Genomic DNA, 26,812 nt, shown 5'->3' with positions numbered 1-26,812 from the left:
AGGTCAGTGAGAGCTGTGACAGCTGTGCCATGTTGTCGTCACAGTGGGTTTGATGGGCTTCAGAGTGTAGTGAAATAGGTCAGTGAGAGAGCTGTGCCATGTTGTCGTCGACAGTGGGTTTGATGGGCTTCAGAGTGTAGTGAAATAGGTCAGTGAGAGCTGTGACAGCTGTGCCATGTTGTCGTCGACAGTGGGTTTGATGGGCTGCAGAGTGGAGTGAAATAGGTCAGTGAGAGCTGTGACAGCTGTGCCATGTTGTCGTCGACAGTGGGTTTGATGGGCTTCAGAGTGGAGTGAAATAGGTCAGTGAGAGCTGTGACAGTGCCATGTTGTCGTCACAGTGGGTTTGATGGGCTTCAGAGTGGAGTGAAATAGGTCAGTGAGAGCTGTGACAGCTGTGCCATGTTGTCGTCACAGTGGGTTTGATGGGCTTCAGAGTGTAGTGAAATAGGTCAGTGACAGCTGTGCCATGTTGTCGTCGACAGTGGGTTTGATGGGCTTCAGTGAAATAGGTCAGTGAGAGCTGTGACAGCTGTGCCATGTTGTCGTCGACAGTGGGTTTGATGGGCTTCAGAGTGGAGTGAAATAGGTCAGTGAGAGCTGTGACAGCTGTGCCATGTTGTCGTCACAGTGGGTTTGATGGGCTTCAGAGTGTAGTGAAATAGGTCAGTGAGAGCTGTGCCATGTTGTCGTCACAGTGGGTTTGATGGGCTTCAGAGTGGGTTAGGTCAGTGACAGCTGTGCCAGCTGTGCCATGTTGTCGTCACAGTGGGTTTGATGGGCTTCAGAGTGTAGTGAAATAGGTCAGTGAGAGCTGTGACAGCTGTGCCATGTTGTCGTCACAGTGGGTTTGATGGGCTGCAGAGTGGAGTGAAATGGGTCAGTGAGAGCTGTGACAGCTGTGCCATGTTGTCGTCACAGTGGGTTTGATGGGCTTCAGAGTGGAGTGAAATAGGTCAGTGAGAGCTGTGACAGCTGTGCCATGTTGTCGTCGACAGTGGGTTTGATGGGCTTCAGAGTGTAGTGAAATAGGTCAGTGAGAGCTGTGACAGCTGTGCCATGTTGTCGTCGACAGTGGGTTTGATGGGCTTCAGAGTGTAGTGAAGTAGGTCAGTGAGAGCTGTGCCATGTTGTCGTCGACAGTGGGTTTGATGGGCTTCAGAGTGTAGTGAAATAGGTCAGTGAGAGCTGTGACAGCTGTGCCATGTTGTCGTCGACAGTGGGTTTGATGGGCTTCAGAGTGGAGTGAAATAGGTCAATGAGAGCTGTGCCATGTTGTCGTCACAGTGGGTTTGATGGGCTTCAGAGTGTAGTGAAATAGGTTAGTGAGAGCTGTGCCATGTTGTGTGCCATGTTGTCGTCACAGTGGGTTTGATGGGCTTCAGAGTGGAGTGAAATAGGTCAGTGAGAGCTGTGACAGCTGTGCCATGTTGTCGTCACAGTGGGTTTGATGGGCTTCAGAGTGGAGTGAAATAGGTCAGTGAGAGCTGTGACAGCTGTGCCATGTTGTCGTCGACAGTGGGTTTGATGGGCTGCAGAGTGGAGTGAAATAGGTCAGTGAGAGCTGTGACAGCTGTGCCATGTTGTCGTCGACAGTGGGTTTGATGGGCTTCAGAGTGGAGTGAAATAGGTCAGTGAGAGCTGTGACAGCTGTGCCATGTTGTCGTCAGTGGGTTTGATGGGCTTCAGAGTGTAGTGAAATAGGTCAGTGAGAGCTGTGACAGCTGTGCCATGTTGTCGTCGACAGTGGGTTTGATGGGCTTCAGAGTGTAGTGAAATAGGTCAGTGAGAGCTGTGACAGTGTGTCTCAGTGGGTTTGATGGGCTTCATGTGAAATAGGTCAGTGAGAGCTGTGACAGCTGTGCCATGTTGTCGTCATGGGTTTGATGGGCTTCAGAGTGTAGTGAAATAGGTCAGTGAGAGCTGTGACAGCTGTGCCATGTTGTCGTCACAGTGGGTTTGATGGGCTTCAGAGTGGAGTGAAATAGGTCAATTAGAGCTGTGCCATGTTGGCGTCACAGTGCAGCACTGCCTTTACTGGGATGGGTCATGTTGGCGTCACAGTGCAGCGCTGCCTTTACTGGGATGGGTCATGTTGTCGTCACAGTGCAGCGTTGCCTTTACTGGGATGGGTCATGTTGTCGTCACAGTGCAGCGCTGCCTTTACTGGGATGGGTCATGTTGTCGTCACAGTGCAGCGCTGCCTTTACTGGGTCATGTTTACTAGGCATGAAACCCAAGAAAATACTTCCAAAACTAAGCCCAAGTTCTGCAATAGATGAGTGTGTGTGTTGATTGTGTGAAACGTTATGTATTCTACTGTATATGTGAACTCTGTGTGTGTGCAAACTTTGTGTATGTACTTTATTTCTGTACTCTCTGTGTGTGTGTGTGTGTGGTGTGTGTGTGTAAAGTGCCTAGTGAAAGTCTACAGTCTTCACATTTTGCTGCCTTAAAATGTAATCTAAAAATGTAATTAAAAATGTTTTCCTACCAATGTACACAACGTACTCCACATTTCAAAGTTAAATATATATTATACAACATTTTCCTAATTAATACAAATTATAAAACAAAGATGTCTTGACTGCGTATGTCTTCACACCCCAGAATTAATACTTGGTTGCAGCCATTACAGCTGTGAATAATTATGAATACGATTCAACAAACTTTGCAAAACTCTTAGGTCAACATATATCCATTGTTTTTGTCAAAATTGCTCAAGCTCAGTAAAATTGGTTGGGAGTCATTGATTCACAGCAACATTCAAATTATCTCTGATTTTCAAGCAGGTTAAAGTCAGGACTGAGACTGGACCATTGAGGAACACTCGACACCATTCTGGTGTGACTTTGGCATAAACATGTGTAATTTTCCCTCTGAAAAATCCCAGGGTTAGGTATTCCGAAGACTGAGGCAGGTTTTCCTCTAACTTTTTATCTGGGGTTTATATTTATTTTGATCCTAACAAACTCCCCAGTTTCCTTCCAATGACAAACATACCAATAACATGATGCTGCCACTACAATACCAGAAAATATTTTATAATTTTTCTTTCACTTTGAAAATGTGGAGTAGGTTCTATAGATTGGTAGGAAAATTTGAATTTGTTACATTTAACAATAATAATAATTTCAAGGCAGAAAAATTTGAAAACTGCAAGGGGTGTGTAGACTTTCTCTGGTGACTGTATGTGTACTGTTTACTCTGTGTGTATTCTCTATGTGAGTGCTTGTGTGAGTTCATTTGCATGCGGTGTTTGTTCTATTACTATCTATCCATGTGTCTTCTGTGTCTCTCTGTGTTCTATTACTATCTATCCATGTCTGTCTTCTGTGTTTCTCTGTGTTCTATTACTATCTATCCATGTCTGTCTTCTGTGTCTCTCTGTGTTCTATTACTATCCATGTCTGTCTTCTGTGTCTCTCTGTGTTCTATTACTATCTATCCATGTCTGTCTTCTGTGTCTCTCTGTGTTCTATTACTATCTATCCATGTCTGTCTTCTGTGTCTCTCTGTGTTCTATTACTATCTATCCATGTCTGTCTTCTGTGTCTCTCTGTGTTCTATTACTATCTATCCATGTCTGTCTTCTGTGTCTCTCTGTGTTCTATTACTATCTATCCATGTCTGTCGTCTGTGTCTCTCTGTGTTCTATTACTATCTATCCATGTCTGTCGTCTGTGTCTCTCTGTGTTCTATTACTATCTATCCATGTGTCTTCTGTGTCTCTCTGTGTACTATTACTATCTATCCATGTGTCTTCTGTGTCTCTCTGTGTACTATTACTATCTATCCATGTCTGTCTTCTGTGTCTCTCTGTGTTCTATTACTATCTATCCATGTCTGTCTTCTGTGTCTCTCTGTGTTCTATTACTATCTATCCATGTCTGTCTTCTGTGTCTCTGTGTTCTATTACTATCTATCCATGTCTGTCTTCTGTGTCTCTGCGTTCTATTACTATCTATCCATGTGTCTTCTGTGTTTCTTTGTGTACTATTACTATCTATCCATGTCTGTCTTCTGTGTCTCTCTGTGTTCTATTACTATCTATCCATGTCTGTCTTCTGTGTTCTATTACTATCTATCCATGTCTGTCTTCTGTGTCTCTCTGTGTTCTATTACTATCCATGTCTGTCTTCTGTGTCTCTCTGTGTTCTATTACTATCTATCCATGTCTGTCTTCTGTGTCTCTCTGTGTTCTATTACTATCTATCCATGTCTGTCTTCTGTGTCTCTCTGTGTTCTATTACTATCTATCCATGTCTGTCTCTGTGTCTCTCTGTGTTCTATTACTATCTATCCATGTCTGTCGTCTGTGTCTCTCTGTGTTCTATTACTATCTATCCATGTGTCTTCTGTGTCTCTCTGTGTACTATTACTATCTATCCATGTGTCTTCTGTGTCTCTCTGTGTTCTATTACTATCTATCCATGTCTGTCTTCTGTGTCTCTCTGTGTTCTATTACTATCTATCCATGTCTGTCTTCTGTGTCTCTCTGTGTTCTATTACTATCTATCCATGTCTGTCTTCTGTGTCTCTGTGTTCTATTACTATCTATCCATGTCTGTCTTCTGTGTCTCTGCGTTCTATTACTATCTATCCATGTGTCTTCTGTGTTTCTTTGTGTACTATTACTATCTATCCATGTCTGTCTTCTGTGTCTCTCTGCGTTCTATTACTATCTATCCATGTGTCTTCTGTGTCTCTCTGCGTTCTATTACTATCTATCCATGTGTCTTCTGTGTCTCTCTGTGTTCTATTACTATCTATCCATGTGTCTTCTGTGTCTCTCTGTGTACTATTACTATCTATCCATGTCTGTCTTCTGTGTCTCTCTGCGTTCTATTACTATCTATCCATGTCTGTCTTCTGTGTCTCTCTGTGTTCTATTGTATGTGTGTGTGAGCGTGTGTGTGTGTGTGTAATCTCTCTGTGTCTGTGTCTGGGACAGTGCTGCTGGTGAAGCAGGGCTGGCCCCAGGCCTCCGGTGCTGCAGGGGCCCTAGAGGGCTCCTATGACCTGGCCATGGACGCGGGCTCAGAGGGCCGCCAGTACCAGGCCTCAGCCGCAGCTTTCAGTAAATATGACCCTATGTACTCTACACACTCACACACAAACACAGATCCTATGTGTATGCACACAGACATACACACACACCGATGTTGCACACGCTGGCATGGCTGGGGTACATGCAATGCTGGACTGGGTTTTTGAGCTGTTGGGAAATGGGTTAGGAAAAGGTTTGGAGTAGGACAGGCAAGTGACATCTTAGGGGACAGGGCTGTGTGTTGGCATCATGCTTGGTTTTGTGCTGTATCATATAACACGCATGCTGGCTACTGCAGCACACGTTCTTCTCATAAACAATGGTTCAGTTGGATAGGTAATGTGTGTTTCAGTCATGATTTGGTGGTGTCCTAACATGAATGTAATGATCCGTGTCCTATCACCCACCAGAACGGACAGTTATGTGTGTGCGCGTGCCTGTGGGTGTTTTGAGTATTATTTGTTTTGGTTAACATTCTGTGTGTAGTTAGTCATCGCTAAGTTGTCTAAACATGTAAAATGTTCACCATTGCAGTTGACTACCGACTGATAAATATGCAAATTACCGTGCGTCACAATAACTACTAATTATTATTTGTAGATCAGTCGGTCACAATTTACCAAAACTGCATCACGTCTGCTGCAATGTCGAACAAACCCAGCAGGTTGAGGTTTGTTGTAATGAGTCTTGTCCTGGGAGAAGAACTGAGGGATTTCCCCTTAGAAAGGCCAGCTGCAAAGTCAACATTTGAAAAATTGTTAAAGATTCATGAAAGCAAAAATAATGTTTTTGCTCTTTATTTAAGGTTAGGGTTCGGCATTAGGTTTAGCAGTGTGATTCATTTTAGGGTTAGGTTTCATGTCAGATTTTGTGGCTTTCCAGCTAGTGACCACTGCAGAGCTGTTTTCTGAACAAGATTCATGATGAAAAACACTTACCTGCACAAGCCCATGGCCTCTCTTTGGGCATTCATACTGCTGGTTCTGCTTCAAGTCTATGGAAACCATAGACTTAGACAATGCATCATTATATCTGTCCCATTGTGGCATCTGTGACAGCATGGGCAGCGCGCCATTGAGACCATCTCCATTTTGAAGTAGCACATTTTTTTATTTTACTGCTATGCGTTGGCAAACAAACTGAAAGGGTGCAAACTGCCATCTAGAGTGTGTTGTTTTAACAAGTATAAAGCCAAGGTTGGCAATTTACTTTCCACCTGTAGTTATGGAGTATAATTCATTGGCTGATGCCTCAGGGGAACCTGGATGGAATTACGTGATCCTTCCTTAAAACTTCTTAGGGCTGAAATCCCGTTAACGGGATCGATATGACAACAGCCAGTGAAAGTGCAGGGCCCCAAATTCAAAACAACAGACATCTCATAATTAAATTAAAACAAGTATCTTATACCGTTTTAAAGGTAATCTAGTTGTTAATCCCACCACAGTGTCCGATTTCAAATAGGCTTTACAGCGAAAGCACCACAAACGATTATGTTAGGTCAGAGACAAGTCACAAAGAACACAGCCATTTTTCCAGCCAAAGAGAGGAGTCACAAAACGCACAAATAGAGATAAAATTAATCACTAACCTTTGATAATCTTCATCAGATGACACTCATAGGATTTCATGTTACACAATGCATGTATGTTTTGTTTGATAAAGTTCATATTTACATAAAAAAATCTGAGTTTACATTGGCGCGTTACGTTCAGTAGTTCCAAAAACATCCGGTGATTTGGCAGAGAGCCACATCAATTTACAGAAATACTCATCATAAATGTTGCTGAAAATACAAGTGTTATACATGGAATTAGAGATATACTTTTTATTGCAACCACTGTGTCAGATTTCAAAAAAGCTTTACAGAAAAAGAAAACCATGCAATAATCTGAGAACGGCGCTCAGAAAACAAATAAATATATCTGCCATGTTGGAGTCAACAGAAATCAGAAATAATTATAAATATTCACTTACCTTTGATCTTCATCAGAATGCACTCCCAGGAATCCCAGTTCCACAATAAATGTTTGATTTGTTCGATAATGTCCATTTATGTCCAAATAGCTTCTTTTGTTGGGGTGCTAAGTGCACAAATCCAAACGCACGTTCAGGTCCAGCCGAACGTCGGATGAAAAATTATATTACAGGTCGTAGAAACATTTCAAACTAAGTATAGAATCTATCTTTAGGATGTTTTTATCATAAGTCTTCAATAACGCTCTAACCGGAGAATTCCTATGTCTGTAGAAAAGCAAAGGAACGCAGCTCCTTCTCATGTGAAATGCGACCAGCGTGTGGCTCTCTGCCAGACCTTTGACTCATTCCCCTCTCATTCAGCCTCACTTCACAGTAGAAGCCTCAAACAACTTTCTGAAGACTGTTGACATCTAGTGGAAGCCTTAGGAAGTACAACAACCAATATCCCACTATCTTTAATAAGGGCTGAGTTGAAAACCTACAAGCCTCAGATTTCCCACTTCCTGTTTGGATTTCTTCTTAGGTTTTTGCCTGCCATATGAGTTCTGGTTCTACTCACAGACATTGTTCAAACAGTTTTAGAAACTTCAGAGTGTTTTCTATCCAATACTACTAATAATATGCGTATATTAGCAACTGGGACTGAGGAGCAGACAGTTTACTCTGGGCACCTTATTCATCCAAGCTACTCAGTACTGCCCCCAGCCATAAGAAGTTAACCCATAGGAAGTCCCAGCCAGTTGACTACTTCAAAATGGTGAAAGTACTCAGTGGCTCTGCCCATGCTAAAACAGGCTTTTGGGCACTAGAGTCCGATATCTACCTCTGTGGTCGAAACTCAGCAGAAAGTGTTAATGGATAGTGTAGTTCTGCATGACCAACTCCATGGTCCAGGGTCTAGATAACCTCATACACTTACAGTGGGGCAAAAAAGTATTGAGTCAGCCACCAATTGTGCAAGTTCTCCCACTTAAAATGATGAGAGGCCTGTAATTTTCATCATAGGTACACTTCAACTATGACAGACAAAATGAGAGAAAAAAAATCCAGAAAATCACATTGTAGGATTTTAATTAATTTATTTGCAAATTATGGTGGAAAATAAGTATTTGGTCACCTAAAAACAAGCAAGATTTCTGGCTCTCACAGACCTGTAACTTCTTCTTTAAGAGGCTCCTCTGTCCTCCACTCGTTACCTGTATTAATGGCACCTGTTTGAACTTGTTATCAGTATAAAAGACACCTGTCCACAACCTCAAACAGTCACACTCCAAACTCCACTATGGCCAAGACCAAAGAGCTGTCAAAGGACACCAGAAACAAAATTGTAGACCTGCACCAGGCTGGGAAGACTGAATGTGCAATAGGTAAGCAGCTTGGTTTGAAGAAATCAAATGTGGGAGCAATTATTAGGAAATGGAAGACATACAAGACCACTGATAATCTCCCTCGATCTGGGGCTCCACGCAAGTTCTCATCCCGTGGGGTCAAAATGATCACAAGAACGGTGAGCAAAAATCCCAGAACCACACGGGGGGACCTAGTGAATGACCTGCAGAGAGCTGGGACCAAAGTAACAAAGCCTACCATCAGTAACACACTACGCCGCCAGGGACTCAAATCCTGCAGTGCCAGACGTGTCCCCCTGCTTAAGCCAGTACATGTCCAGACCCGTCTGAAGTTTGCTAGAGAGCATTTGGATGATCCAGAAGAAGAAGGGAGAATGTCATATGGTCAGATGAAACCAAAATATAACTTTTTTTGGTAAAAGCTCAACTCGTCGTGTTTGGAGGACAAAGAATGCTGAGTTGCATCCAAAGAACACCATATCTACTGTGAAGCATGGGGGTGGAAACATCATGCTTTGGGGCTGTTTTTCTGTAAAGGGACCAGGACGACTGATCCGTGTAAAGGAAAGAATGACTGGGGCCATGTATCGTGAGATTTTGAGTGGAAACCTCCTTCCATCAGCAAGAGCATTGAAGATGAAACGTGGCTGGGTCTTTCAGCATGACAATGATCCCAAACACACCGCCCGGGCAATGGAGGGGCTTCGTAAGAAGCATTTCAAGGTCTTGGAGTGGCCTAGCCAGTCTCCAGATCTCAACCCCATAGAAAATCTTTGGAGGGAGTTGAAAGTCTGTGTTGCCCAGCTACAGCCCCAAAACATCACTGCTCTGGGATGTTATGGGATATTATATTCAGGTCCTGATTGGTCAACAAGCTTATTTGACACGCAAAGACCCAAACAGCGTTCCATAGTATGAGAAATCCTGGTTGAGAATGAAACGACTGAACAAATGAACAATGAAACAGCACAGCAAGTAAGTGAAAGAAATGGGTTTGATTATGTTTTGGGGACATACGTAAATGCCAACAAAATAACTTGGTGTGTGTGTAACCTTTATTTAACAAGGCAAGTCAGTTAAGAACAAATTCTTATTTACAATGACGGCCTACCTTGGCCAAACCCGGACGACACTGGGCCAATTGTGCACCGCCCTTATGGGACTCCCAATCACAGCCGGATGTGATACAGCCAGGATTCGAACCGGTGACTGTAGTGACGCCTCTTGCACTGAGATGTAGTGCCTTAGACCGCTGTGTATGTGTGTGTTATCTATTTAACTGTACTAGATTGCTTAAAAGGCTGCTAAAATTAAAAAATATATTTTATTGGTATTGTGTTTATTTGATAAGGATAATATCGGATATCGGTATCAGCCAATAATGTCATAGCGGTGCATCACTAGCTTGGACCAGGTTAGTTTGTTGTTGATGTGGATGCCAAGGAACTTGAACCTGTCAACCTGCTCCACTGGTAGGCTCGTGTCACTGGCCAGCTCTCGGCTGTGCTTCCCTTTGTAGTCTGTATTAGGGTGAGGGAGGGCTTTGTTATGCGTCTCTGTGTGTGGAGTAAAGGTGATCTAGAGGTTTTTTCCCTATTGTTGCACATTTAACATTCTGTTAGAAATGAGGTAAAAACTGATTTAAGTATCCCTGTATTAAAGTCCCCGGCCACTAGGAGCGCCGCCTCTGGATGAGCGTTTTCCTGTTTGCTTATGGTGGTATACAGCTCATTGAGTGCCAGCTTCGGTCTGTGGTGGTATGTAGACAGCTACGAAAAATATTATATCTACTTAGAGAGTTTCTGTATCTCATGATAAGCTGTAGACCACACTACCTCAGACGAGCAAAACCTCGAGACTTTCTAAGATATCATACACAAGCTGTTGTTTACAAATATGCACAGGCCCCTGCCCCGTGTCTTACCAGAGGCTGCTGTTCTATCCTGCCGATAGTGTATAACCAGCCAGCTGTATGTTATTGAAGTAGGCTTTCAGCCACGACTCTGTGAAACATAAGATATTACGGTTTTTAATGTCCCGCTGGTAGGATATACTTTTCAGTTTGTCCCATTTATTTTCCAGCGATTGAACGTTAGCTAACAGTACAAGGCACCACAATCTCTTTCCACGAAATCTCAGTTTTTCTCCAGCGAATGACAGGGATGAGGGCCTGTTTGTGTGTTTGGAGTATATCCTTCCCGTCCGACTCATTAAAGAGAAATTATTAGTCCAATTCGAGGTGAGTAAATTGCTGTTCTGATGTCCAGAAGCTCTTTTCAGTCATAAGAGACAGTAGCAGCAACATCAGGTTGGCCTTCGAAAGAACAATGCAGAAAATACCTTAACCTCTCTGGGATATGTGAAAGCAAACGATACTATTATCTGAGGATAGCACCTCCATAAACAGAGAGAGGAACCATTAATCATATTAATCATATATATAACATATTTCAACCCTGACGATACTATTATCTGAGGATAGCACCTCCATAAACAAAAAGAGGAACCATTAATCTGCAGGCGTGACACAAAACGCAGAAATAAAATATAATTCATGCCTTACCTTTGACAAGCTTCTTCTGTTAGCACTCCAATATGTCCCATAAACATCACAAATGGTCATTTTGTTCGATTAATTCCGTCGATATATATCCAAAATGTCCATTTATTTGGCACGTTTGATCCAGAAAAACACCTGTTCCAACTTGCGCAACGTGATTACAAAATATCTCAAATGTTACCTGTAAACTTTGCCAAAACATTTCAAACTACTTTTGTAATACAACTTTAGGTATTTTTTTACGTAAATAATCTATAAAATTGAAGACGGGATGATCTGTGTTCAATACAGAAAGAAAACAAACTGTAGCATGCTTTCTGGTTATGCACCTCTATCGAACAGTACACTTCAAGTGACCCTCGTTCAAGATGGCCGTACTTCATTACATAAAGGAATAACCTCAACCAATTTATAAAGACTGTTGACATCCAGTGGAAGCAGTAGGAACTGCAAGAAGGTCCCTTAGAAATCTGGATTCCCAATGAAAACTCATTGAAAAGAGTGACCTCAAAATATATATCTGAATGGTTTGTCCTCTGGGTTTCACCTGCTAAATAAGTTCTGTTATACTCCGACATGATTCAAACAGTTTTAGAAACTTCAGAATGTTTTCTATCCAAATCTACTAATACTATGCATATCTTATCTTCTGGGGATGAGTAGCAGGCAGTTGAATTTGGGCATGCATTTCATCCGGATGTGAAAATACTGCCCCCTGTCACCAAGAAGTTAACTATCTTGTGTCTAGCTCTTTTAATAAATGTAGGATAGGCCTAAATTCCCTTCCCTCTCCATTCAATAGGTTATTTATATGATTTTGGGCAAGCCAACTCTACACTTCCCTCTCCATTCGATAGGCTATTCATATGATTTTGGGCAAGCCTACTCTACACTTCGGCGTTATATGCATCCATGGCTTTCTCCAGATCAAACAATGAATGGATCTAATGGAGTTCCATGTCCTAAAGTTTCCACTTTAAAAATTAAAAATAGTCTGTCTATAGACAGGTTAGCTGAGAACATCACGGAAACGATGTGCAAGTGGGACAGAAGGCCGTGTGTAGCTAGCAGATAGCTAGCAACAATGACAAACTGCCATGTGGGGAATTTAAAGTGGCTCGTTTCATCTTGTTCTTAATAGCATGAATTGTTATGTTTTTTCACTGATGTCATGTCTATGCTAATATGGCTCAAATTAGATATCCAACAACTGTAACGAAGTATATGAGAATCAGGTGCAACTTAATATTTTTAAATAAGGGAGACCATGTTTTACATGTTGTCAATTGAAGCCAACCCTGTCTGTTTTGCCCCGTAGTTGCGCACACATTGGATTTGTTGCTAAACAATCAACCCGACAACAGGCCGAGGCATTGCATAAGGAATGCGCTGAGAGTCAGGAAGCAAGTTCAGGGAGTGAGTGTTTTTAATAAATGAACAAACCATGAAACACAAAGAACGCACCGCCATGAAACAGAGTCAATAACACCTGAGGAAAGAACCAAGGGTAGTGACGGATATAGGGAAGATAATCAAGGAGGTGATGGAGTCCAGGTGAGTGTCATGAGGCGCTGAAGCTGGTGCGCAAGACGATGGTGACAGGTGTGCGGGATAATCAGCAGCCAAATGAACTAGAGGCCGGAGAGGGAGTATATGTGACACATTGGCTATTCTCAATCACAGATTTATGAGAGATCAAGAGATTGAACAAACAATACTAAGAGAGGAGGATGAGGCAAATAGTCATTATTATCCAGTTCTGAAGACAGTAGACTTTGCTTCTATCCAGCCCATGATTTATAACTTAACTCACTAAAGTAAAACAGCCCGATCCTCATCAGTTGACTGTCACTTTTCTCCATAATGTGCGTGCCATACAGATGCAGTGTCACGTGTGCTCCCTCCCCGGCCTCTCGGTCACCAGGCTGCTCATTATGGTGCACACCTGTCACCATCGTTACGTGCACCTGCGCATCATCAGACTCACCTGGACTCCATCACCTCCTTGATTACCTGCCCTCTATATGCCACTACCTTTGGTTCCTTCCCCAGGCATTATTGTTACTGTTTCATGTCTGTGCGTTGTTCGTGTTTTGTTTATTGATTAAATCACTAACTCCCTGAACGTGCTTCCCGACTCTCAGCGCACATCGTTACATGCAGACAGACGCACACAAACTTGTTTCATGCTGAAGCTCCACCAGAAAGGCACTTATAGTAGCCTCTGTCCAGGGTTCCAGAAACATTACCTCACGATTCGTACAGTTGTAGCATGTGTTTTTGCGCTATAGCCCAATGTTTTGTTTTTTTTTAGCAGATTTTATTTATAAAATATATGTATGATTATGTTGGCCAATAGATGGCATTACCATCGCATATCACAATGTTTTGTGAGTACTAATCACAAAACAAAGTTGCCCAACCAGCACTTTGGAGCAGGCAGAATGTTTTCGTGTTATTTAGTCAGTGAGACGTGTGCCCTCAAGGTTCTGCTCCTTCAATGAGACACTGAATCTCAAGAGAATGACAAATGATCTGAAAACTGAAACTAGGTCTCTCACCCTGTCTTTTCTGCCCCTCGCTTTCTCTTTCTGCATCTCTCCCTTTCCCCTCCTGATATCTCTCTTCTTCTCTATCTTGCTTTTTCCCCCTACATTCTTCGACCCCCCCCCCCCCTCACTTTCTCTCACATCTAGGATACACTGCTGGGACACCCTACAAGGTGCCCCCTGGCCAGTCCAATGGGGCGCCCCCTCCGTACTCCCCATCCCCTAACCCCTACCAGACGGCCATGTACCCAATCAGAAGTGCCTATCCCCAACAGAACCTCTACGCTCAGGTAAGGCCCGACATGGGCTCTATTCACTGGGGTTGATTTGTCTGTTAATATCGCCTATCTGCCTCTATAAGACGTGATTGATTTACCCCCTGTACTTGTTTTTGGATTGTTAGTAGACGGCTAGCTTGCTGAGTAAAATGATTTGTGCTATAAAAGTAAGATTCTCCCTTTGTTCCTTTTCTCTCACTTCTTTCTCTTCCTCCCTATCCTCTCTCTGTCTGCCCACCCTCTCGCTTGCCCTCTCGCTCCTCTATTGTATTATCTCCTTCTCTCTCTTCCTTCTTCCTCTCTCTCCCCTCGCTCCCTATCTCAGATCAATTCAAGATGCTTTATTGTATTATCTCCTTCTCTCTCTACCTTCTTCCTCTCTCTCCCCTCGCTCCCTATCTCAGATCAATTCAAGATGCTTTATTGTATTATTACCTTCTTCCTCTCTCTCCCCTCGCTCCCTATCTCAGATCAATTCAAGATGCTTTATTGTATTATCTCCTTCTCTCTCTTCCTTCTTCCTCTCTCTCCCCTCGCTCCCTATCTCAGATCAATTCAAGATGCTTTATTGTATTATCTCCTTCTCTCTCTACCTTCTTCCTCTCTCTCTCCCCATCTCATTGCCATGACATACATTCTTCAATATTGAATATTGCCAAGGCCACTTCCATCTTCTCTTTCTCTCAGGGTGCGTACTACACACAGCCGATGTATGCGGCTCAGCCTCACGTCATCCACCACACCACGGTGGTGCAGCCCAACAGCATCCCCTCCACCCTCTACCCTGCCCCCGTCCAACAACCCCGCTCCAACGGCCACATGGCCATGGGCATGGTGGCTGGCACAACCATGGCCATGTCTGCTGGTAAGAAGTCAACACTCAACTACTAGGGTTGCAAAATCCCCAGATTTTCCAGAAATCCCAATTGGAATATTTGTGGAATCAGGAGGTAATAACTAGGAAATACTACAACCAAGATTTCTGTAAAAACCTGGGAATTTTGGGAAAGGTACTTGAACCTTCAACTCTACAAACAACTCAAAAAAATTGTTCACACTATAATTTGCAGTCATGTTTCTGTTTGGGGTGAAGGCTCTGTGTTTATAACAAATTTATAACAGTACTCGGCAACCAGCGTGTTTCCTTGATACCTGTCTGTCCATTGTTACCATGGTGACCTCTATGTCTGATTGACCCTCTCTGCCCAGGTACTCTGCTGACCACGCCTCAGCATGCCACTCAGCACATCGGTGGGCATCCGGTCACCCTGCCAACGTACCGGCCCCAGGGGACGCCTGGGTATAGCTATGTGCCTCCTCACTGGTAGACCCCACTGGACCCCATTCATGTAAGTTACTGTTCCTATAACCCAATGTTATCCCAGTCTATGGTTCGGAGAGTTAAGGGTCGATGCTTTGATGCGTAAGTACTTAGATTTTGTATACATTTTTTATTATGATGACTCTAATTTTGAGTTATTGTGACATTTGCTTTTGGAAAATGATTTGCAAGACAAATGTGATATTTTCTTTGTAAATTACATGTACTGTGTGTATAGATAGACGTGTGTAGTTTATATACAGTGGGGCAAAAAAGTATTTAGTCAGCCACCAATTGTGCAAGTTCTCCCACTTAAAAAGATGAGAGGCCTGTAATTTTCATCATAGGTACACTTCAACTATGACAGACAAAATGAGAAGAAAATCACATTGTAGGACTTTTAATGAATTTATTTGCAAATTATGGTGGAAAATAAGTATTTGGTTACCTACAAACAAGCAAGATTTCTGGCTCTCACAGACCTGTAACTTCTTCTTTAAGAGGCTCCTCTGTCCTCCACTCGTTACCTGTATTAATGGCACCTGTTTGAACTTGTTATCAGTATAAAAGACGCCTGTCCACAACCTCAAACAGTCACACTCCAAACTCCACTATGGGCAAGATCAAATCCTGCAGTGCCAGACGTGTCCCCCTGCTTAAGCCAGTACATGTCCAGGGCCATCTGAGGTTTGCTAGAGAGCATTTGGATGATCCAGAAGAAGATTGGGAGAATGTCATATGGTCAGATGAAACCAAAATATAACTTTTTGGTAAAACTCAACTCTTCGTGTTTGGAGGACAAAGAATGCTGAGTTGCATCCAAAGAACACCATACCTACTGTGAAACATGGGGGTTGAAACATCATGCTTTGGGGCTGTTTTTCTGCAAAGGGACCAGGACGACTGATCGATGTAAAGGAAAGAATGAATGGGGCCATGTATCGTGAGATTTTGAGTGAAAACCTCCTTCCATCAGCAAGGGCATTGAAGATGAAACGTGGCTGGGTCTTTCAGCATGACAATGATCCCAAACACACCGCCCGGGCAACGAAGGAGTGGCTTCGTAAGAAGCATTTCAAGGTCCTGGAGTGGCCTAGCCAGTTTCCAGATCTCAACCCCATAGAAAATCTTTGGAGGGAGTTGAAAGTCCGTGTTGCCCAGCAACAGCCCCAAAACATCACTGCTCTAGAAGAGATCTGCATGGAGGAATGGGCCAAAATACCAGCAACCGTGTGTGAGAACCTTGTGAAGACTTACAGAAAATGTTTTACCTCTGTCATTGCCAACAAAGGGTATATAACAAAGTATTGAGATCAACTTTTGTTATTGACCAAATACTTATTTTCCACCATAATTTGCAAATAAATTCATTAAAAATCCTACAATGTGATTTTCTGGATTTTTTTCTCATTTTGTCTGTCATAGTTGAAGTGTACTTATGATAAATTTACAGGCCTCTCTCATCCTTTTAAGTGGGAGAACTTGCACAATTGGTGGCTGACTAAATACTTTTTTGCCCCACTGTACATATCACATTTACATAACTGTTCAGACCCTTTTCTCAGAACTTTGTTGAATCCTCGAGTGTTCTTGGGTATGACTTTACAAGCTTTTCACACCTGTTCTTCTCTGCAGATCCTCTCAAGTTATGTCAGGTTGGATGGGTAGAACACTGCAGAGCCATTTTCAGGTCTCTCCAGAGATGTTCGATCGGGTTCAAGTCCGGGCTCTGGCTGAGCCCCTCAAGGACATCCAGAGACTTGTCCCGAAGCGACTCCTGCATTGTCTTGGCTGTGTGCTTAAGGTTGTTGTCATGTTGGAAAGTGAACCTTCTCCCCAGTCTGAGGTCCTGAGTGTTCTGGAGGAGGTTTTCATCAAGGACCTCTCTGTACTTTGCTCCGTTCATCTTTCTCTCAATCCTGACTCGTCTCCCGGTCCCTGCTGCTGAAAAACATCCCCACAGCATGATGCTGCCATCACAATGCTTCACCGTAGAGATGGTGCGAGGTTTCTTCCAGACGTGACACTTGCCATTCAGGCCAAAGAGTTCAATATCGGTTTCATCAGACCAGCGAATATTGTTTCTCATGGTCTGAGAGTCTTTAGGTGCCTTTAGGCAAAGTCCAAGCGGGCTGTCATGTGCCTTTTACTGAGAAGTGGTTTCTGTCTGGCCACTACCATAAAGGCCTGATTTGGTGGAGTGTTTCAGAAATGGTTGTCCTTCTGGAAGATTCTCCTATCTCCACAGAGGAACTCTGGAGGTCTGTCAGAGTGACTATTGGGTTGTTTGTCACCTTCCAGACCAAGGACCTTCTCCCCCGATTTCTCAGTTTGGCCGGACGGCCAGCTCTAGGTAGAGTCTTGGTGGTTCCAAACGTCTTCCATTTAAGAATGATGCCAGTCACTGTTCTTGGGGACCTTCAATGCTGCAGAAATGTTTCGGTACCCTTCCCCATATTTGTGCCTCGACACAATCCTGTCTCGACCCTCTACGGACAATTCCTTCAACCTCATGGTTTGGTTTTTGCTCTGACATTCATTGAGAACCATGGGACCTTATATGGACAGGTGTGACTTTCCAAATCATGTCCAATCAATGGAATTTACCACAGGTGGACTCTATTCAAGTTGTGGAAACATCTCAAGGATGATCAATGTAACAGGATGCACCTGAGTTCAATTTTCGAGTCTCATAACAAAACGTCCAAATACTGTAAATAAGTTATTTCTGTTCTTTATTATTATTTTTTTTGCAAACATTTCTAAAAAAAAACTTTGCGCGTTCTCATTATGGGATATTGTGTGTAGATGGATGATAAAAAATAATAATTCCATTTTAGAATAAGACTAACGTAAAAAAGGGAATACTTTCCAAATGTACTGTATATACTTTTAGAATATAGAATATACATTATAGATACATAGAATGTACTGTATATACTTTTAGAATATAGAATATATATTAGATACATAGAATGTACTGTATATACTTTTAGAATATAGAATATACATTATAGATACATAGAATGTACTGTATATACTTTTAGAATATAGAATATACATTATAGATACATAGAATGTACTGTATATACTTTTAGAATATAGAATATATATATTATAGATACATAGAATGTACTGTATATACTTTTAGAATATAGAATATACATTATAGATACATAGAATGTACTGTATATACTTTTAGAATATAGAATATACATTATAGATACATAGAATGTACTGTATATACTTTTAGAATATAGAATATATATATTATAGATACATAGAATGTACTACCTGTGGTAAATTCAATTGATTGGACAGTTCCTCTGTGGAGATGGGAGAACCTTCCAGAAGGACAACCATCTCTGCAGCACTCTACCAATCAGGCCTTTATGGTAGAGTGGCCAGACGGAAGCCACTCTTCAGTAATAGGCACATGTCACTCTGACTCTCAGACCATGAGGAACAAGATTCTCTGGTCTGATGAAACCAAGATTGAACTCTTTGGCCAGAATGCCAAGCATTACGTCTGGAGGAAACCTGGCACCATCCCTATGGTGAAGCATGGACCTCAGACTGGGACAGGACGTGACTTAAACCCGGTCAAACAGCTCTGGAAAGACCTGAAAATAGCTCTGCAGCGACGCTCCCCATTAAACCTGACAGAGCTTGAGAGGATCTGCAGAAAATAATGGGAGAAACTTCCAAAATACAGGTGTGCCAAGCTTTGTAGCGTCATACTGAAGAAGAATCAAGGCCGTAATCACTGCCAAAGGTGCTTCAACAAAGTACTATTTATAGGGTCTGAATACTTATGTAAATGTTATTTCAGTGTTTTATTTGTAATAAATTAGCACAAATTTCAACAATCTGGCTTTTGCTTTGTCATTATGGGGTATTGTGTGTAGATTGAGGAAAAAAATAACTATTTAATCCATTTTAGAATAAGGCTGTAACTTAACAAAATGTGGAAAAAGTCAAGTGGTCCAAATACTTTCCGAATGCATTGCATATAATACATTGTTCATGTGAAATGTTTCTTCTCCATCCCTCCACTTCTGTTCCTCTCTCCATCTCTCTCTGTACCTCTTTCCCCTCAGATCGGGAGTCACTCACAATAACTCAAGTCTTACATTGGTGCAGGAGGCCTGGCATACAAGCACCAAGTCTGTCTGCAAGAACAAAAAACTAAAGTGCAAGGATCACTTTATGCATTCTTTTGTGATTTGGAAAAGCTGCTTTTTCATGTTTTTATTATTTTTGACCAGCCTCAGTTTTTTGGGGATTAGTTTCTTTGATTTTGACTCTCTTATAATCCAGACACACACTGACCAACAGTACGGTACATTTATAGTACATTTGTGCTTATTTTTTATGTGTGTGTGTGTATTTTTGTGTTCTGAACACTGGTTCTGACGCAAAGCCAGTCCCTTCGCCGTGAGATTGTACACGTATTTGTATGCTGCCAAATTCTAATGTTGGAGAAAAAAACAACATACTTTTTCAGGCGAGTACCGGTAGTTTATTTACTTGGGGGGGGGGGGAAGCACCGTACAAGTGTCACGCCTCAATTTCCTTTCACCCTTTTTGATTTGCCTTCCCATTTGTGTTTACGTTCACACACAATCACAAGATAATAAGGGTCGTCTTCCAGCTTGTAGCATCAGTGCATTAACTTGGCTTCTTTAATATTTTACCCACTATATCAGTCAAGTTGGGTGCACATTTTTGTTTTTTTGCCCTAGCACTACGCAGCTGATTAAAATAACCAACTCATCAAGCTTTGATTATTTGAATCAGCTGTGTAGTACTAGGGCAACAAATTACATGTGCACCCAGAGGGGACCCCGGAACCGACTTTGGGAAACCCTGCACAAGGAGAAAGACTAATACGTACCATAATAGTTACACACCATGTAGAGGATATTTTCAGTAAGTTCAGTGGACATAGTTAGCTTGTAAGTCTACTAGAGTAGAGTAAGAAATTGAAATATCTATACATGACTATATTATATATAGGTATACTGATGTGACAGCGAGCGCCTGTGCGCGTTTGTAGTTCTTTTGTACACATAAAAGCTTGCCGAACATGCAAACGCACTCGCATTTAGGTATTTCAGTTGGCATGCGTAAGGTGCGCACTGACACACTTGCTCACAGATATACATTACAGATGTATAGGACATCGCACACATTTTAAAAGTGTAGATGGTAGAGGATGCGATGGATAGATGACTGGATAGGGTCGTAAAGTGTAGATGGTAGAGGATGCGATGGATAGATGACTGGGTCTCCCTCGTACCTTGCAGGCTGTTGTGAACTGAATCCAGTTCTAGTGTCGTATCAACGAAGGTGCATGGAGTTCGAGGGGTGAGGCAAATTGTCAGTAGGACCAGGGATAGCTAAGATTCAAAAGGGATTTTAAAGTCAATAGCTGGCCGACACAAGAACAGCAGACTTAAGAGGGAGAAAGGAGGAAAAGGAAGAAACTAATCTAAATCTAAATTGTTTGGTGGTCAAGTATCAATACCCATAGCCCTGTGCTGCATGCCTCCCATCAATCCCACAGGCTAGAGATCAGTGTTATTCGCAATAAAGATCCCATGTGATGTCATGTTTACATGTTTAATAGAGATTTAGCCCCTGATCAGAGTGTCATCAGTTCATCAGGTGACCAGGAGAGGGCAGAAGTGAGGGGTGCAGGGCCCCCTATTCCTTACCAATATAGGGCTCTGGTCAAAAGTAGTACACTATATAGGGAATAGAAACCTGACTGACCTCAACACAGATGTGTCCCAAGAGAATTGTGTTCCAGAGAATTGTCGTCTGGTCTCTATGTGTATGTTTCTGAGTAGTCCATGTAATTGAAACTAGTTCACCAGTCTGGTGAATGCTTTTAAACAACGGCAGGTGGAAAAACACTTTATTTTGGACCTTTTTGGTCTCATACAATTAGTGAAAGGAAACATTTTGTTTGCATGTTGGTCAACCTGCTACCTTGCTAGGCCCTCCCTCCCTTCAGAGTAGGTAATAGAACAGGCCCAGGACATAATTGTTTCCAGGGCAGACACCATGGAAGGAAGTTAGGATCGTGAAGGGAATCATGCGTATGAGGGAAAGATTTGTGTTGAAACAGGAAATTGGGGGAAAAAATTGAATGGTTTCATGTCCCTTTAGTCTGTGGGGCAAAAACCATGTGACTGGGGCACTGGGTTGGGAGAGGTCCGTGTGGGACATGTGTTGACTTCCAAATCGAACCCTAGCCCCCAGGGTTGGGCTCAATTCCAATTTTATTTAAAATTTCAATTAAATTATTGAATTCACTATGAAATGGTGAATTTGCTGAATTAAATTTGAATTTAAAAAAATTGGGGAATTTTATGGAATTGTCATTCAATATTTGTTAGTTGATGGAACTAATGCACTTAGTATAGAAAATGGACTGCAGGATTTGTGTTGAATCATTTCAACTTGTAATTTTTGGGGATAATATTGAATTATGAATTGAATTATTGGAATTGACCGAACATTGGAATTGACCGAACATTGGAATTGAGAGGAATTGAATTATCTCTGGATTCATTGACTGACCTGGCATTTGAATTGTATTTATTGGAATTTACAGGGAGAGGGAATTGAATTAGTGGAAGTAACCCCAACACTGCTAGCCTCAACTCCCTCCCTAGTCCCTACAACTGCAGACCTGAGAAGATTGGGATAGGTGAACGCAATATGGCTGACATTTCTACCTAGCCAATCAGAAGGCAAGATGAAGCTTTTACTGTAACACGTACAGTCCGCCTAGATACACAGGAGTGGCTAGCGATCCATTTGGAATTTATAAATGGAGTTGGCAAGGAAACAGGGTTCAGCTTGGGTTGAGAGGAGGAGTTCCATACTCTGCTATTATGGTTCAGCACTAGCTTACTGTGTCATGACCACATATCAGTTATCATGTGAGTGTGTAAAAAAGGTATTGCACAAACATCTAAAAGTAATAATCTATGCTAAATAACAGGTACTTAGCTCATCTTTTAAGAGACATCTTACAATTTCTTAAGAGTTAATTTAGTTCAGTGCATTTTGATAGTGTACTCTTTGGTCTCAATAAACTGTACATTTAAGATATCTGTTGTGAATAATTGCTACTGCTTCTTTCAATCTGTTACAATTAGTTAACCACTACGTACAATTCAAAATGCTATTTTATTTGCTGCCATGTTACCAGTAAAAAAAAGAACATAAAGGTGTCCTGCACCCAAAATATTACAATTTATAGAGTATCATTCACTAGTGAATGGGGTATAGATGTGTGTGTTGACAGTGTGAGGAAAGTTATCAGTGGGCAGTGTGGTATCAGACCCTCACCTCCCGTGTAGTGTGTCCGTGTGAAGCATGTATGTAGTCCTGTGTGAATTTCCTCCCAAAATTGCACTGGTCAGGCTGTAGAGCTAACGTGGCCCAACCTCCACAATCCCCTGTCAGTAGCATATCACAAAGCCAAATAGAACAAGAACATTGAAAACAAGTCTCAAATGTACATTTATTGTGCTACATTTTGGGGGGGCATGAGAGCAAAGAAACACAAACAACAAGACAACTTTTTTTTTTGAGACCATTGACAAATATTGTTTTGTAGTGCTATTCACTAGAACATGTAATGTGATGCAAGAACTGAACAAGGCATATGACTAGTTGCACAGGCCCAAATTTATGTGAATGCTATGCTGAGTGCTAAATATCTGGAGGTTCAAAACCTCCAAAATAAACATGTGTACTACGAGTATAACCTCTGTGTTAAAAAAAAGGATTAAAAGAATGATACACTTTTCATTTCTGGTATGTAATTTAAGAGCTTTTTACCATAAGTGTTATTTAAGGTTTTGTTGATTGATTGATGTTTATTATTCTTAAAATAGAAGATCATTATGGTTGAGCTGATGTGGGTTGTCTCTTAGGGCTTCAGGGGGCATTTCAGAACACAAGTCTGTAGGATGAGTGGAGCAGATGTGGGGAGGGGCACAATCTGGCAACATGGTCAGAAACGACTGGCATACAGTCCCCACTCGCTGGCCTTTCCCCTCAAACACCCAGGGCATTGAAACACGAGAAATGTTCCCAGAACCTAACTGACACCATAAACAGATGTTCCCTGAACATCTAGGGAACCGAATGTGTTAACTGGGCATACTGTAGACTGAAATCTAGCCTGGAGTCAAGTCCTTACACTACAATTCATGTTGATTGAAAAATGTTAAAGGGTCCAGAGATTGTGGATTGATACATGAGATGTGTAAACGGGGGATGAAAAGTCCTTTTGCTACAGTATGTTTCACCGCTGTTCACTTCATGTTATGTGTAACATCCCTGCAACGTAGCAAATTCAGTCTGCAATTTTAAGAGCAGGGAGCTGCCCTGGGTGTCTCGTTGCCTGGAGGTCGAGAAGCACCAATGTTGAACATGAAAGCGTAACAATCCCTATGCCTTTTCTGTTTCCTTTGGTCACGATGAACTTCGGCCTTGTCAAACTTTTGATTTGAACACTAATTTCGAGAGAGGGAAGTATACTCGTCTTCACAAAAAAGTATCTATTTTTAAGACCGACTTTATAAGAGTCAGCACCTTGAGATTAAAACTACTTCCCAACTAATGGCCCCCAGAGTCTTTGCTATGTTCTGTCACTACGTTGCTGGCAGAACGTTTTATAACATGCGGTTGGGACGTTCTTGAAGCAAAGACCCACATCAGACTTGTGTATATGAAGTGTAAATCTGTTTTTGTTCTAATGAGGATCGGATAGTGGTTCTGGTGACAAGGCAAGTTTGTAATTGTATACTACTTACTGTACGATGTAGAACATTCAATAACTATTAAAATATTTCCCAAAAAGCCCAGCTTTTACGTGTTTGTGTCCTGCGCCAATTCATCATAAAGGAACATTGAATGAGCCGGTGTGGGAGCCTTGAGGAAAAGCCGGGACCAAGTCTGTCCATATTCGCCATTGCATTCTCCCATGAATCTCTTATCAGACTCAGTGGACTGCTATCTGCTGATAGCCGACAATCATAATAGTAGGCCTGTACAAAACAACCTGGAAATTGTTTCTCAACCATGTTGACTCTGTATACTTTTGCCTTGACATGTCACTTATCTGTAGGAATAAATCTCTATATTAATCTGAGATAATTGAGGGGAAATGATAAAATAGGTGTTTTTCTGAGGGCCACAGCATAGATTTAAACGCACAGATGTGCAGTGGTCAGATATGATTCACCTCATCTCCAACGAATCCCCATGTTTATGCAGCGGACATGGCCACGGTGAGTCTCCATCACAAATTCCCAACAATAAGCAATGCAATCCCCACGAAAAATCCCGTGTACTTCCTCAGTGTGCCGCCATCCCCCATCTCTCCTCCACCGGAAACCCTGCTGTATCGCAAACTTCGCTTTATGTTCCCGGAGGCAGTCGATTTTCAACAGGACTTCATCGGTGTGTTGAGTTGGGTCGTCATGGCCGCCTGAACCAGACTAAATTCACCCAGTGCGTGGTTCTCATTCTGTAATTTACATACAATCGAAAGGTTTTTTTGCGGATTAACTTCAATATTTGTTAGGGTGGAAAACATCCATGTAAGAATTCTAACATGCAGCCTCCGCCAAGAAAGGTGAGTTGGCCCGGTTTTACTTTTCTCTGCAAATGTTTCGACGAATGTTGCTTATGTAGCCTAATTGTTGAAAGATGCACGCTTTGTTGTAGTCCAATTTTAAGATATGCAACCACCAGGTCGGCACAACGTGTTATAACGTCAGTTCTTATCAAACGCAAACACGACCTTTTGGTTAGTGAGTTGTTTTAGATATTCTAAACTTTAATATTTTTATTATGTTCCAAAGTAGCCTAAGAAATGTCCTGGGTAAAATGGTACTCAATTAAATTAAAAAAAACCAAATGTTCTCACGGTTCCAAATTGTAGCTTTTGCTTGGATTAAACTATACAAATATATATATATACATACATTGTAACAGTCTTAGTGGAGAGTTGTTACAAGCGAACGCGGTGTTGCATGGCAGAATTTAGACCTCGAAAGATTAACGGTAACTAAAACAGCAACAATCCTGTTATATATCATGTTCCAAAAACATTACACAGACGTATATTGCTGTTTGGATAAGAAATTGTACTTCTGTTAGAATTCCTACAGTCGAGGTTCAACTATATCAAATGATTTAGAGTCAAGAGTTGTTGTTAATGAAATAGAACTTGATTTTATACTGGACAAAAATATGAATGCAACAAGTGTTGGTTTCATGAGCTGAAATTTAAATATCCCAGAAATGTTTCATATTCACAAAAAAGCTAATTTCTCAAATTTTTTGCACACGTTTGTTTACATCCCTGTTAGAATTTCATCCACTTGACAAGTGTGGCATATCAAGAAGCTGGTTAAACAGCATGATTACTACACAGGTGCATCTTGTGCTTGGAACATTAAAAGGCCACTCTAAAATGTGCAGTCACAACACAATGCCACAGATGTCTCACGTCGAGGGAGCGCGCAATTGGCATGCTGACTGCAGGAATGTCCACCAGAGCTGTTGCCAGATAATTGAATGTTCATTTCTCTACCATAAGCCGCTTCCAACATCCATTTTAGAGAATTTTGCTGTATGTCCAACTGGCCTTACCACCGCAGACTACATGTCACCACGCCAGCTCCAGGATCTCCACATCTGCCTTCTTCACCTGTGAGATTGTCTGAGGGGCCCTGAGGAGTATTTCCGTCTGTAATAAAGCTTGTTTGTGGGGAAAAACATTCTGATTGGGTGGGCCTGACTTACAAGTGGGTGGGCCTATGCCCTTGCCCAGTCATGTGAAATCCATAAATCAGGGCCTACTTCATTTATTTCAAATAAATGATTTCCTTATGAACTGTAACTCAGTAAAGTCTTAGAAATTATTGCATGTTGTGTTTATTTTTGGAAAGTATGAATTATCACTGTTACAGTACATTTACCAATTGTTATGTTCATGATTGTTTATGGATTACATTTCTCTCACAAACAGGGGAGCTTTAGCATACCAATTGCTGAGGAATAGGCTAAAGCCATTCAGATGTCAGTGGTAGCGCTACAGATGATTCATTTCCTGAAATAGAAACACACAGTGGCCTATTAGATCAACCACTTGACCTGTTTTTGTAGTTGTCTGAATATAGCCTTATTTTTTTCCCCTAATGATCGGCTGTGTTAGTCAGACAACTAATGCTCGTGTGAGACCATTGAATAGTGTTCGACCTGACCATTAGTTTCAAGTTTTTAATGTCACGTGCACAAGTACATTGAAATTCCTTTCTTGCATGCTCCAAACCCAACACTGCACTACTCAATATAGCACTAAAAATAACATAAGGTCAAAGCTGTGAGAAGTAGGAAAATCTGAATTTAATATACACTACATGACTTAAAGTATATGAACACCTGCTCGTCAAACATCTAATTTCAAAATTATGGGCATTAATATGGTTGGTTGGTTCCCCCTTTGCTGCTATAACAGCTATAACTGCCTCCACTCTTCTGGGAAGGCTTTCCACTAGATGTTGGAACATTGCTGTGGGGACTTGCTTCCATTCAGCCACGAGCATTAGTGAGGTTTCGCACTGGTATTTTGTATTTTATTAGGATCCCAATAAGCTGTTGTGAAATCCGCAGCTACCCTTCCTGG

The 26,812-nt window shown here is 41.8% G+C and overlaps 1 protein-coding gene and 1 pseudogene across 4 annotated transcripts in view; both read left to right on the top strand.

Moving 5' to 3' along the window:
• The window catches only part of LOC135548898 (protein FAM168A-like), a 68,640-nt gene extending 44,664 nt beyond the window's left edge, over positions 1-23,976 (top strand). For 2 of the 4 annotated variants that reach the window (XM_064978970.1, XM_064978972.1), the window contains 5 exons: positions 4,955-5,080; positions 13,636-13,778; positions 14,454-14,631; positions 14,976-15,115; positions 19,188-23,976. In XM_064978970.1, coding sequence (XP_064835042.1) covers positions 4,955-5,080; positions 13,636-13,778; positions 14,454-14,631; positions 14,976-15,094 — 566 coding nt within the window. In that variant the 3' untranslated portion in view covers positions 15,095-15,115; positions 19,188-23,976. Of the gene's footprint in view, positions 1-4,954; positions 5,081-13,635; positions 13,779-14,453; positions 14,632-14,975; positions 15,116-16,722; positions 18,099-19,187 lie in introns of those variants that run through there. The other 2 variants (XM_064978971.1, XM_064978973.1) reach the window with 2 other exon arrangements.
• Positions 23,977-24,546: 570 nt separating this feature from the next.
• Positions 24,547-26,812, top strand: part of LOC135548892 (F-BAR and double SH3 domains protein 2-like) — a 44,032-nt pseudogene continuing 41,766 nt past the window's right edge.

The sequence above is a fragment of the Oncorhynchus masou genome, chromosome 11, assembly GCF_036934945.1.
Source record: "Oncorhynchus masou masou isolate Uvic2021 chromosome 11, UVic_Omas_1.1, whole genome shotgun sequence".
In the NCBI taxonomy this organism is placed as follows: Eukaryota; Metazoa; Chordata; class Actinopteri; order Salmoniformes; family Salmonidae; genus Oncorhynchus; species Oncorhynchus masou.
This window is presented reverse-complemented; position numbering and strand designations above follow the sequence as displayed.